We start from the raw sequence: 13,120 nt of genomic DNA on the forward strand, positions 1-13,120 counted from the left end.
ACAAAAAAAAAAGGATTCTGACCTTTGTTATGCTACATTTCATGGAAAACCTAGTGGCCTTGACCTGAGGCCTTGGAGCTCCTGGGGTGGGGGGAAGGCGAGGTGTAAGCCGAATGAGACCATAGGGCTGGATGGGGGAGTAAAGGGAAAGACACTGGCTTTATTAACAGCAAGGCTTGCAGAGGAGGGAAATGAACAAAGCGAAGGGCTCACAAATAGACCACCCGAAGAAAAGTGCCTTCCTGCGCATAATAATCGCATTGTAATCGTGTCTGCACCAACCCTGAAGGACCTGGGACTCAGTCACTGTCACTATCGGCTTCACTGGAATCAGAAGCTGCTGCTTCACTGCCATCCTCCTGGGCTGAGTGCTCACTGCCACTGGGGAAGGGACTGGCGCTGCGGCTCCGGCTCCGCTGGCCACCCCCGTCACTGCCGCTGTCCGAATCATTATCACTGCCACGGGCCTGGCCTCTGTCCTCATCATCAGAATCCGCATCGTCTTCTGAATCCGCATCGCTGCCAAAGATCTCCTCTTTGTCCCGAGCGGCCCGGGCCTCATCCTCACTGCTCTCGTCCTCGCCGCTACCACTCTTGTCACTTGCCTCGTCCCTGTCACCCTCTTCCCGTTCGCTCTCACTGCCTGAGCGCTCATCCTCGCTGCCTTCCTTCTCACTGCTGCTGCCCTTCTCTCTCTCCTCATCTGTAAAGGAGCAGAGAGAGGTGAGACCCAGTTCCCAGTTTCCCACCCTTCCCAGGGCTCCTGGGGTTCAGCCTGTCCAGCTTTACCTGAGCCCCCGGCTTCTTTCTCTTCTGTCTCCATCTCTTCTTCCTCTTCCTCCTCAGGTTCATGGTTCTCCAGCTGGGCCTTCCGTGCTTCCTGGAAGCAGCATGGTTGAGGGGAAGGAGGGTGTTCTGTCAGGCCTCTGCGTCTCTCCCTACCCACCACCACTCTCTACGGGTGCCCTGGGCCAGTGATGTTTGTTACCTGGGCTTCTAATTCCTTCTCGTTCATGTCCCGGTGCTTGACCACAAGCAGGGCATTGGTACCCGACTGAACCCCAGCCTTTGCCCGGCGTTTACTCAGGCGGACCCTGCAGCGGGCACGGTGGTGGAGAGGTGTGTGTAGAAAATGCATCTGAAGACCCCACTCTGGTATCTAGTCTGACTTGGTTCTTACTTCCTTACCGCTGCTTACTCCAGAACAGACCAGAATAAATGCGAGTTCGATAAGGGGACTAAACTTAGGGGTTGGATACGGGAGAAAGGAAGGATAATAGTTCCACAATCTCCTGTACTTATAAAGCGTCTACGCGCGCACGCACACACACATACACATATAGGAGTATCCATAAGAGATTTTTAAGGCGAATTAGTTACCAACACTTAAAGCACAGAATCTAGATTGCTGGCTTCTGGAAAATGTTAATCTATGGCCCCACTGGGACTTCCCCTCCCCCAACCCCCATAGCATAGTAACAATAGGTTGGAGCCCTTTGCCGGGCTAGGTCATGGTGCCTCTTGGAGGTTGCCAAGAGCTCCAGGTCACCCAGAGCCCACCCAGCCCACTGTGCCACCTTTTACATAGGATCAGAATTTGTGACCTCTGCTTTCAACAAACCCAGGATCACACTTCCTTTCCCAACCCTCAAATTATACCAAGGGCTCTAGCACAGGAATAAACTTAGCTCTCGGGGGAGTTGGGCAGGAGGTCACATTTTTAATTTGGGTATCTAGGATTTCATTTAAACTATTTATGCTAATTTTACATATTACTCTGTATTTTGCCTACGTTTACTTTCACGTGAAGTCTCTTATTGACATCAGAAGAAGCTTGGCTATCTACCCTACAAAAAAGCTCAATCTTGAGATTTCTTTCTGGGCTCTCATGTTAAAACCAGGCCCGGGTCACATGCTTGAGCAGGCTTCTGCTGCTCTTACTGAAAATGCACACGACCAATCCTTACGTACAAATGACCTCCAAGGTAGTTCCCACATACCCCAGGACCTTGATTCGAAAGCACAGGCCCAGGCTAATCCGAGGGAGGAGTGTGCCAAGTACCTGGTCTCCAACTCATTGTAGTAAACCCCATCACCCTCCCGGAAGATGAAGAAGTAGTTTTCTTCGTAGCCCTTGCTAGCTTTGTTCTTCACGTTCCAGTTGTACTCCCGAGCAATCTTGTAGTCATACCTGGTGAGGGGAACAAGGTCAGCTCCATTTCTTCCTTATGAAGGAGAAAAGAAAACCCAATTTCAGTCCCCAAAACCCCACACCCCACGCACACATCATCTGGTGCATAGTCCATCTCCTCCTCCTGGTCCCGCTTTCGCTTCTTCAGTGTCTCTTCCACAGGCAGGAAATAGGCCACAAACTGGTTCCCTTCCTCATCCATCATGCCTCTGGTTGGGAGAAGAGCAGTGAAGAGTGAGGACAAAGGGGCAATGAGAAGCAGGTCAAGGTGGGCAGTGGGGCCACTTACTTACCTGATCATGGCCTGAGACATCATCTCCAACGCAGCTGCACCACTTGTGTCCTTGGGGGCTGGGTCTGAGTCAAAAATTACCTGAGCGCATGGGTTGATCCACATCTGGGGGACGGAGAGCCCTGGGATTAGACTGGGACGAGCAGAGATGGCAGGCTACCTCTCTCTGCCTCCTGCCCTGGATCTGACCTTAAAATCTGGGAAGACAGGCATGACCTCCACCGGTGTCACTCGGGGCTTGCTGTAATGCTGGGAGATCTGGTGGGGTCAAAAACAGGGTGAGGAGGAGGATGCGGAGCTCTGGAGCTGCACCTTGGTCTGCCTCCCACCCCCATCCCATCCCGGTCCCTCAGTTAACTGATTTCTGGGCGTCCTCAAAAGTCTTCTCAATGGCTGTGATCTGGCTATCTCTGTCTTTGTATATTTCTTCTTCAGTGAACTGTTGCTTCACAGAAACCCCAATCCTAGGAGTAAAGAGACGCTTTTAGGAGTCACTGAACACACCTGAAATCTCCACTTTTCCCTTCCTACCCACCACAACTTACTTGACCTCCGGCTTCTCGTTGGAGATGCCATAACGATTGAACTCAGTGGAGATGTACTCTGTCTTCCGCATCCACGGCACCACCTTCGCATGCTGCTGGGATCTGGGGTGGAGTATTAGGCACCAAGGACCCATCACCCTCCTCCCATCATAGATCCCCCGTATCTCCAGTCCCCCCTCCACACACACACTCACCTCTTGGAGCTTGTGGGAGCTTGAATCTCCTCTTCCAAAAGCTTCTCATCAGCTGGATCTAGGAGTACTAGAGGAGAACAAGGGGCCAGGAAGACTATGAGGGAGGTCCTAGCCTTTGCTGGCCTAGTGCAAGCCCTCCCCGCCTTCTCACACACCATTTGGGTCAATGCGGTAGGTGTCAGGGTTGATAAGGTCAATGGTGACCCCCAGGTCTGGCTCAGTCAAGAGGTCGTGTTTGTGCTGTTTTTCCAAGGAAGTTGCTTTGTACTGGACGAACCTGGGTGGGGAAACATACCTATTATGGTTTCCTGATTCCAGCTTTACCCTTCATATCCCTGTTTCCCAGAGCCCAAGCTTCTCCAGGGAAGAACTCAAAATGCAGTGTCCCCCCTCCCCCCCTTTTCAGAGTGAGAAGGCTGGCTCCTCAATGGGTAAAGACTTAGACACCGATGGTTTCATTCATTAAATATTTATAGAGCACCTACTACCATATGCCAGATAGTGTTCTAGGCTCTGAAAAAAGCGGCCAACAAGAGAAGCAATTCTCTCTCTCAAGGAACTCCTGTTCAAAGTGGGTTGTTTCACCATCCTCCATGTCAGTCTCACCTGTTCTGGTCAAAGGGGTAGGTGATGAACTTGGGGTCGAAGGGGATGTCAGGGAGGCTATTGCAGTACTTGACTCGGCAGACCACTCCAGACCTGGGAATACAGTAGCTTAAAACCTAGCCCCTGCTGCCCCACCTCTGCTCCCAGCGCCCACGGGCCCATCCCTCTGAGAAAACACAATGGGGCTCACCTCTCAGGCAGAGTCCGGTGAGAATTGGGCCTGGTAGGTAAGAGAGAAAGACATTGACATAAAGATGAACAGGATTTACAGAAGGGGGGGGGGGGGCTCCAAGCTTTTAAAAGAGGGGAGAAGGGGGTGACAAATGCTAATCCCTTTTGGGAGGGGTGCTCCAAGTACTTTAATGGAGGGAGTCTAGTATTTTAACTCCTTTTAAAAACAAGTGTCTGCAGATGCTTCCATGAATGAAGCCAGCTGCTCAATCCCTTTTGGAGGGGATGTCTTCAAGTGCTTTAATACAACTACGTACTCAATTGATTTTGGAAAAGGGGGTCTCCAAACGCTTGACTGGAATCTTAAAAGCACAGTCCCTTCTACTTAGCCTCCCAAGAGTCTAATCCCTGAATTCCCATGGCAGGGAGAAGGGAGCAGCACCCCACCCCTGAAGGAACCTACCCCCCTATGTCAAAGGTGAGCGCTCGGTGACGTCACGGCGTTCGCGGGAGGGGTATGACATCACGGGCAGACCTAGGGGGCTGCTGACGTTGTAGGAGGATACCCGAGCCCGACCCCCCGCCTCGCCGAAACCTGAATAGACCCAGAGGAAAGCGGTGCAGCCAGGTGGCGTGGCGCCTACCTGTGGCCATCCTCCCGCTGGGCCTGGGTCTGGATGGTGGGCGCCATGGCGACAAGGCGAAGGAAGCCCGGACGGGGTCCTTGCTGAGCCGCGGGGAGAGGCGGAAGGGTGTACCGACGTCGGCGGACGCCTAATCCGAGAGAAGGCTCGGGTTGGCGCCGCTCTCTGAGGAAGCAGGGTCGGAATGATGTGGGCTGGTGAGAAGAGCTCCTGTAGAGACTCAGGTAAACGCGCAGGCAGCGCCAAAGACGGACTCGCAGCTCCGTCTCCACCAACTGCCGCCAAGACGCTGAGGACCCGACAAGTAGCCTCAAGCTGCGAGGCCTTCTGGGAAATAGAGTCCGTATTAGACCCACACCCGGATTGGTAAATAGCTGGGTAAAGGGCGGAGCGAAGGGAGAAAAACCTCTTGTGATTGGTGAATCGGTATCTCCGTATGACGTTTTATTTGAGCGTCAAGTGCGGGTAGTCATTCTTTCCCCCCATTGGCTGACTTGCTTGGAAGGAGGAGCTAACGAGCAAACAGGGCCTGGAAACACAGAAGCTAGAAAGAAACCGGGAGAGACACGCCTGTGGCGTATTTCCGGCGCGCTAAGCGAGGAAGATGGCTGCGTCCCAGCAGCAGGCTGCTGCGGCTTCGTCCGCTGCAGGTGTGTCGGGTCCGGGTTCGTCTGGTGGCCCGGGTCCCCAGCAGCAGCCGCAACCACCAGCACAGCTAGTGGGGCCTGCCCAGAGCGGGCTTTTGCAGCAACAGCAACAGGACTTCGATCCAGTGCAGCGTTATAAGATGCTCATCCCGCAGTTGAAGGAGAGCCTGCAGGTGATTGGCTAGGAACGGCGAGAAGATTGCGGGGTTTGGTTCTCTGACTCCAAGGGGGACAGGGGAGGGCAGAGGGACTCTGTAGTGTGGGAGAGAGCAAAGGAGCGTTAGGCAGGGAACGGGAATATGAGTTGGCCCTTTTGATGAGGCCAAAGCGAAGCTCTGCTGATTTACAGTGTGAGCGGGATAAGCGCGAATGTTAGGCCTTTGAATGGCCGGAACTCGAGTGGGAGGGAGTTTGAAGGGGCAAAAAGGCTCTGGTTGTTAAAGCCTGAGGAAGGGACCAGCCTGTACAGAGATTCTGCCCGTGATTCGTGGGTGAGGGAGGATCTAAGATCTGTCGGGGAGATTACTGGCGAGAACCCTGGATGAGAGCGGGCTTCTGGGAAAATACAGGTGCTACTCTGGATTGACAGGAGGAGACGTGCCAAGTGAAGAGAAGGCTTGAAATTGAATAGATCTTAAGGAAGACTGTAGATCTACCAAAAGCATCCCCCTCTGTTTCTCCATTTCGTGCATTTTTATTTTTTTATAAACTAGACCTTGATGAAAGTCGCAGCCCAGAACTTGATTCAGAACACTAACATTGACAACGGACAGTGAGTACAGTCCCCTTTTCCTAGTCTTAGAAACTCATACCCGGATTCCCATCCACCTCCCCCCACCTTCCTTCTATTTTCAAGCCCCACTCCTTAGCGTCTGGCCTTGCTCTTTTTGCTTCTTCTAAAACAGTCCCTTAGGCCCTGCCTTGGGGCTTCTGGGCCTAAACTGGTTTCCTGATGGATACTTGGTTGGGTAGACACTGACATCCCAGAGATTGGAAATCCATTCTCCAGTCACCTTCTTCTCCTGGACTACAGAAAGAGCAGTGACGGACCTATACAGCGCTTTGACAAGTGTCTGGAGGAGTTCTACGCACTCTGTGACCAGCTGGAGCTCTGCCTGGTAAGGGGCCTTCTAGACACTGGGGCACCACAATCCTGCCTCAGTCCTCAGGTCGTCAGGAACCCTCATTCAGTCAGTCAACACACACACACTGAGCACCTCCTGTGGGCCAGATGTGTGCATCAGCTGATGCTGGGGACACAGTGTTGTCCTGATCCTTGCCTTCACAAAGCCTCCAGTTCACTGGGGTGACATATGTCCTCAAACAATGACAGCTCAGGGTGGTCAGGTCTGTGATAGGAAAAGCCCAGCCCACACAAGTCAGGGCTATGATGGGGGAGGCACATAGCCTGATGTGATAGGGGAGGTGTCAGGATTAAAATGAGAGAAAAAACAAAAAAGTAAAGCGATGGAAGCTCAGGGGAGTGTAGAAGGCCAGAGAAGGAACCTGACTCTGCCTAAGGTAGGGTAAGGAGAGGGGGCTCAGAGAGGGCTACTGGTGGAAAGCACATCTGAGCTGAGGCTGAGACATAAATGGAAGAGGCATAGGAGTTTTGGGGAGAGTGGGTGGCTAAGAGCACAGCCTCTGGAATCAGATGGACCACCAGTTGCCACCTGTGAGCCTTGGGTTTCTCCTTTGAGAAATTAACTTTGGGGAAAGACAGCAAGATCACATATGTAAAAAGCTGAACGTGGTACTAAGCATGTGGCAAATGTTTCCTGTAGTGTCGTCGTCATCATTTTGAACTAGGTTTTGAAAGAAAAACCAGAATTTGAGAAGCCTGGTGGTGGTAGAAAGGTGTTCCAGCCAGAAGGAACAGGCTGTTGCTTGAACTCTCCTTTAGGAATGTCATGAAACTCAGTTTTGCTACTGAGGTGTAGGAGGCATTAGGGCTTGTTGGGTTTTGAATATAGCCCTGTGGGCGCTGGGGAGCCATGGAGGGTTTTAAGCAGAGAAGACCGTGGACCTGCTTGCTGGCTTCTTTAGGAATATGCCTCTGGCTGCCCAACGAAGGATGGGTTCGAGGAGCCAAGAGTGGAGACTGGGAGCCCCAGGAGGCAACCATGGCAGGACTCAAGGGGGCTAGGCCGCACCAAGACAGGCTCCTGAGACAGGGACCCAGGAAGAGGAACGTTTTGGTGGGGAGGGTATGAGAGCTCTGGAATTCCAGGGGAGGCCGGGGACACAGATGTGGTGTCAGCGCAGAGGTGGGAACTGAGTGGTGCCTGAGGGTGGGAGAGGAGACGGGACCTGGGAATTACCCCCATTTAAGGCTTGTGTAGACTAAGAAGTGTCTAGAGAGAGCAGCCAGAGAAGAAGGAGGAAACCCAGGAGCAGGTGTCATCGGAGAAGTCACTGCCAGTGCCAAAGGCTGCAGTTAGGACAGTCACAGTAATAGCTGGCCGACATTCATCAGTTAGCACTTAAGGTGACGTGCTAGTGCCCGTGGCTCTCACACTGTTCTCGTGTTCTCTGTTCACACGCGTTCTCGTCCTTGCCTGATGAGGTAGCGAAGGAAACAGGCTCCGAGAGGAGCAGGCTGCACGCCGGAAGTCACCCAGCAAGTGATTGGCAGGGGGGCCAGGCTCTGACCCCAAGACCCTGGGAGTCCAGAGGCTGAGCAAGCTACCCCAGGCTGGCCCTTGGGGTGGGGTTGGGAGTAGGCGGGGCGAGCGACACTGATGCCTGCCGTACCTTGCCCACCTGCCCACAGCGCCTGGCACATGAGTGCCTGTCCCAGAGTTGCGACAGCGCCAAGCACTCTCCAACGCTGGTGCCCACAGCCACCAAACCGGACGCTGTGCAGCCTGACAGCCTGCCCTACCCGCAGTACCTGGCAGTCATCAAAGCCCAGATTGCCTGTGCCAAGGACATTCACACCGCTCTGCTGGACTGTGCCAACAAGGTCACGGGCAAGACACCTGCACCACCTACAGGCCCTGGGGGCACCCTGTGAGCTGGCAGGGCTGGGAGTGGGGCAGGCCGTAGGGGAAGGGGACCGGGAGGGAATGAAGAGTGACTTCAAAGCCGCCTTGTCTTTGACTTTTCTTCCCGCCGGAGCACTGTGGCCACAGCCAGCAGGGGGCAGCAGAGGCTAGCAGGGAGCTTGCAGGGCGGGGCCTTGCTCGCCCAGGGGCCTGCTGTCCTCCCTAGCCCAGGATGCACTTTGGACTGCTTGTTGATGACCTCTTCCAGGGGCTCTCCCCCAGCCTGGCCTGGGCGAGGATCCCTGACCTCTCCCTCTCCTTCAATCCTTCCTGCTTCTGTCCCAGTTTGGGGGTGGTCTCTCTGATTTTGTTCCCTTTTCTAGCTGTCCTGTATGTTTCTAAGGCATGTGTCTGTTCTCTCTCTCTCTCTCTCTCTCTCTCTCTCTCTCATTTTTTCACTTTCTCTCTCTCTTTTGGCCATTTTCTCTCTCTCTTTCTCTCTCTCTCTGCGCTTCTGTGTTCCTGTCTCCCTGTCTCTGACCATCTCTATCCTAGCCCCCTTTTGCTGTCTTCTGCCCCCAATTCCTAACTGGAACTCTGTCTATTATGAAGGAGGCCAGATTCTGGGAGCCCTAGGTTAACTGGGGCTAGGGGAAGCAGTTTCATTTCCAGGGGCCACAACCAAGTCCAGGGATCCCCAACACTTCCAATGTCAACCCAGCCCCCAGGGTCCTCAGCCAAGGAAAGGGGAAGTGAAAGAGTTCTAGGCCCTGACCTCAGCATGCCTGGCCTGGGAGCAACTCACTCCCCCACCCGAACCTGGAGCCTGCGTCAGCAGCACTCAAACGAGGGGCGTTGTGCAATCCGTGGTGAAGCCTGGTCCAGCTGGATGCCTGGGTCCCTGTATTTTTAGCCCCAAAGGAGAAGTGAAAAGGGCCCAGTAGGGGTGAATCATCAGTCCTGGGGAAGAACCCAGGCGCCTGGGCCCCAGCTCCGGGAAACAGGCCTTGGGGAGGGGGCTTCAGGGAGGGAGGAGCCCACCAGGCTCTCCACTTCCCCAAGAACGAGAGCTTCGAGAGCTCAGCCATGGCTTTCAGGCCTGGGCAAGCCCAAGCTCAGCTGTTGGGGTGTGAAAGGCTCAAGTGAGTCAGCCGGGTTGTGGGACTGCCCCACCCAACACCTTCTGTGCCCTGGTTCTTGTGTCACTGCCCAGATGTGTCCTAGACCCCACATCTGCAAGGAAACCCTGGGACTGTGAAGACCTGTGATTCACCCAGAGCCCAAGTCCCCACACTAGAGTCCTGGGAAATGGCCAGCCCTGTGTGTGTGTGTGTGTGTGTGTGTGTGTGTGTACACATCCTAGAAAGTTCCTTTCTTTTTTTTTTTTTTTTCAACGTTTTTAATTTATTTTTGGGACAGAGCGAGACAGAGCATGAACGGGGGAGGGGCAGAGAGAGAGGGAGACACAGAATCGGAAACAGGCTCCAGGCTCTGGCCCATCAGCCCAGAGCCCGACGCGGGGCTCGAACCCACGGACCGTGAGATCGTGACCTGGCTGAAGTCGGACGCTTAACCGACTGCGCCACCCAGGCGCCCCGAAAGTTCCTTTCTTGAAGTGCCTGGCATGTCGGGCTGACCCTCAGGAAGGGCAGTGGAGGTCTTGGGCACTAGTTGATGATGCTATCTACAGGAATAAATATAACACAAATGCAAGATTTGCATATGGAGAATTATGTTACTTTACTAAAAGACATTAGTAAGACATTAGAGCTTAGATTGGGTGGTGGGTCATGGGTACTCATTATTATTATAGCCTATAAATAGATGTTATATGTATTATTTGTTAAATAGATGATAAGACTTACTTAAAAAGTCCTTGACAGAGCTCACGAAGGCCTCACTGAGAAGGTGGTATTGGAGCGGACTTGAAGGAGAGGGAATAAGCATGTGGGCATTTGGAGAGAGAGCAGCACCAGGAGAGGAACAGCAAGTGCAAAGGCCATGAGGCAGGAATGTGCTGATGTGTTTATGGAACAATGTGGAGGCCTTGACCACAGGGCACGGACAGAAGTTGAGGCAGGTCATGAAGGACCTTCATGGAGATTTTTACCAGATTATTAGACCCAAAGGGAGATTATAGAGGCTGGTGCACAACCACAACTCCAGGGAAGGGTGTACGTGAGATGCACAGCCACATAGAGCAAAACAGACCATGGGGACACGGGCGCACATGACACCCCTCCTCCAGAGCAGAGAACAGCATAACCCACCATCCTACGATCATAGTGTCCCCAGGCTCTCCGACCCAGTGACAGTCCCACAAACACACTCTAAAGGAACAATCCAACCACATGAATATATAAACAACTCTCTAATCACCACTTAACCCACTATCTTTCACCCCATCGCAGACTTTGCCCATCACAGGCTGAGTCAGCCCTACACTCAGCTCAATATTATCAAAAGCAGCCTTAGCTGGGGATAGATCATGCTTCTCAGGTAGAGAAGGTTTGTGTGTGTGTGTGTGTGTGTGTGTGTGTGTGTGTGTGTGTGTGTGTCTGCTGTGCCCCCGGATGTGGCAAACAGTGACCAGCCACCCTCCCCATGATGTGCGATACAGACGTCAGGAACCAAAGTTCACCAGTGCCACTACCTTGTGATTGGGCCTCAGAGGAACCTCATCCAGATTCTAGCCTCCCCTGTTCTCAGCCTCACCCCCAAAAAAGGACACAGACACCTGAGAACACCATCCACTACACAAAAGAGCTACAGGGAGCTGGCACACAGCCACGGCCACCTACGGTGACACACAGGTGGCTTTACACACACACACACACACACACACACACACACACACACACGGCTTTCAAGTGCACTCCTCGATGTGCAGGTGGGTGTGTGGGTCACACGTTCTTGCGAATACACCTCGAGGACGGCCGCAGTGGAGTATACACTCCCTAGAGCCAGAGGCCGTTAAAGTCAACAGCGTCGTCGACCTCACAGGCACGGGTGGTTTCGCACCTTTATACACACAGCCGTGGCAGGCGGGGCCGTAAGTACACAGCCCTCACACAGGAAACGGGGCGCACACTCTCGTGTCCCACACCTACTTCTAATTGCGTCCCTGGGCACATCAGGGCACGCACGTTCGCGCCCGCAGTGCACACACCGTCACGCTGCGACGGCCACGGTCCGCCCACCGGCTGGCCCGCGCACTTGCACGCACGGCCGCCCCGCTCACGCCCAGTCACACCAGGCGCGCACACGTGCCGCGGGTACACGCACCCCTGCTCGCCCGCGCACTCGCACCGGCTCTCACACCCCCGCGTTTCCCGTCCCCGCTTGTTTTTCTGGAAACTCTGCTCTCCGTTCCCCTCCCCCTAGGCCGGAAGTGCTCGCCGTATTTTTAGCCTCGCTGGTTTCCGCCCCTTCCCTCCTCCCTCTGCCCGCCCAGGACCTGCCCCCCTGCACCCCGCGGGGGACCCCGGCCATCCCCTTCCCCACCGTCATTCCAGAGGGGATTCCCGGCCGCCGCTGGGGCCACGGATTTTCCCGTTGGCTACGTGGGGAGCGGGGAGGAGGCCTGCCCTGAACTTCCTCCCGGGCTGGGGCATCTGGGGCGACTGGGGCCTGGACGGGGTGGAAAGGGGGGTGGGAGCCAGACTCCCAAATCGGAGGAAGGAGGGGCGGGGGGCTCAGACTCAGGCTTGAGAGAACGGAGGGATAGGCGCCCGAACTTGTGGGTCTGTTGTAGGAGGGCCTGGGGGGCCTGGTCTGCAACTGAGCGAAGAGGTGGTTCGGAGACCCGGACCCCTAAATCTGAAAAAGGAGGGGCCGAGGCCCGAGCCCTTGGCTCCCACCCGTCCGTGTTTCGGTGGATGGTCGGCCCTTCCCCGCGCAAAGCCCCCTCTCCAGCCTCTTTGAGCGTCTTCCAATCCCTAGCGTCCTGGCTCTCGGGGCCGATGACTCAGCAGATAGGGGAGCGGAGGGGGGGTCCGTCTGACTCAGGGATGGGAAATGCTCCCTGTCTCCAGGGAATCGAAACTCCTCCAGGATCGCGGCCAGAGCCGAGCCAGACTCCGGGGACCCCAGGGTATCCCCCACCTCCCGTTTTCCCGCCGCCTCCGTCCTACTAGCGGCACTGGGATTTGGAGCCCAGCGGGGAGGTGGGTGCCAGGCACCTCCCCTTTCCCTTTTCCCCGTTGTCCTCCAGGCTGTGTTTACAGGCGACAGAAGCCCTGGTTACGAGAGAGGAACCCGGGCGTCCGGGTCGAGCCTCCTCGTCACGGCTTCCAGGAAGCCCCCCTCCCCCGCCCCTTGCGAGTGAGTCACGGGCAAGCGGGAGGCTGCAACCGTGCCAAAGCCGCCCGCAGCCGCCCAGCTCACGGGACCGGCCGGGAAGGCCCCTCAGCCCCAGAAAGCGCCGCACCAGGGATTCCCCCGAGCTGGGTCCGACGAGGCAAGTCGGTGTGCCTGGCAGACTCTTCCCACCTCAACACAAGCCCGCGGCCACAGCCTGCAACAATGAGCTTGCCACCCTCATGACTGCACGCTATGGCTATGATTTCTACCCCCTTGTTTTCTCTCAGGGCGACCAGCTCACCAAGACCCCCTTTAAGAATAAGCTTTCTTTCCAGGTCTTAACAGATTGTCACTCAGGGCACCCTCCTGACCATCAAACACTTGCCAATGTGGGGAGGAATCCTCGCAAATTAAGAATTCTCTCAAGGCACACCCATTCAAAAGAGACCCATCCGACCATCAGTTGGGGGATGACCCGTTTCTTCCATCTCAAAACAGCTTTCCTTTCCGTCGAGGCAACCCTCCGCCACAATAAAAGACC

General features: G+C 54.9%; 2 protein-coding genes across 2 annotated transcripts; one reads left to right on the forward strand and one right to left on the reverse strand.

Moving 5' to 3' along the window:
• Positions 1 to 140: 140 nt before the first annotated feature.
• PAF1 (PAF1 homolog, Paf1/RNA polymerase II complex component) lies at positions 141 to 4,918 on the reverse strand. Its single transcript, XM_030299752.2, has 14 exons — positions 4,644 to 4,918; positions 4,019 to 4,048; positions 3,829 to 3,921; positions 3,378 to 3,499; positions 3,223 to 3,289; positions 3,029 to 3,130; positions 2,842 to 2,947; positions 2,673 to 2,741; positions 2,485 to 2,588; positions 2,284 to 2,400; positions 2,063 to 2,191; positions 989 to 1,094; positions 790 to 880; positions 141 to 703 (listed from the first exon to the last, which is right to left on the reverse strand). Exons 1-14 carry the CDS (start codon positions 4,688 to 4,690, stop codon positions 300 to 302), a joined length of 1,587 nt encoding a protein of 528 aa, XP_030155612.1. The 5' UTR covers positions 4,691 to 4,918; the 3' UTR covers positions 141 to 299.
• A 234-nt stretch (positions 4,919 to 5,152) lies between these two features.
• MED29 (mediator complex subunit 29) lies at positions 5,153 to 8,380 on the forward strand. The gene is made up of 4 exons (XM_030299755.1): positions 5,153 to 5,463; positions 6,004 to 6,062; positions 6,324 to 6,408; positions 8,064 to 8,380. The coding sequence occupies exons 1-4, from the start codon at positions 5,248 to 5,250 to the stop codon at positions 8,304 to 8,306; spliced, it is 603 nt and encodes a 200-aa protein (XP_030155615.1). The 5' UTR covers positions 5,153 to 5,247; the 3' UTR covers positions 8,307 to 8,380.
• Positions 8,381 to 13,120: the final 4,740 nt, after the last annotated feature.

The sequence above is a fragment of the Lynx canadensis genome, chromosome E2 (assembly GCF_007474595.2).
Source record: "Lynx canadensis isolate LIC74 chromosome E2, mLynCan4.pri.v2, whole genome shotgun sequence".
NCBI lineage: Eukaryota > Metazoa > Chordata > Mammalia > Carnivora > Felidae > Lynx > Lynx canadensis.

Bases quoted from the DNA above. Each gene is read 5' to 3' on its own strand.
- PAF1 (XM_030299752.2), bottom strand. From the start codon at position 4,690: ATGGCGCCCACCATCCAGACCCAGGCCCAGCGGGAGGATGGCCACAG. The intron at 2,589-2,672 runs GTCAGATCCAGG...TCCGTCCCCCAG, and splicing joins CTGTCTTCCCAGATTTTAAG to ATGTGGATCAACCCATGCGC. The intron at 2,192-2,283 runs GTGCGTGGGGTG...TCCCCTCACCAG, and splicing joins GACTATGCACCAGATGATGT to GTATGACTACAAGATTGCTC.
- MED29 (XM_030299755.1), top strand. From the start codon at position 5,248: ATGGCTGCGTCCCAGCAGCAGGCTGCTGCGGCTTCGTCCGCTGCAGGT. The intron at 5,464-6,003 runs GTGATTGGCTAG...TTTATAAACTAG, and splicing joins AGTTGAAGGAGAGCCTGCAG to ACCTTGATGAAAGTCGCAGC. The intron at 6,409-8,063 runs GTAAGGGGCCTT...ACCTGCCCACAG, and splicing joins ACCAGCTGGAGCTCTGCCTG to CGCCTGGCACATGAGTGCCT.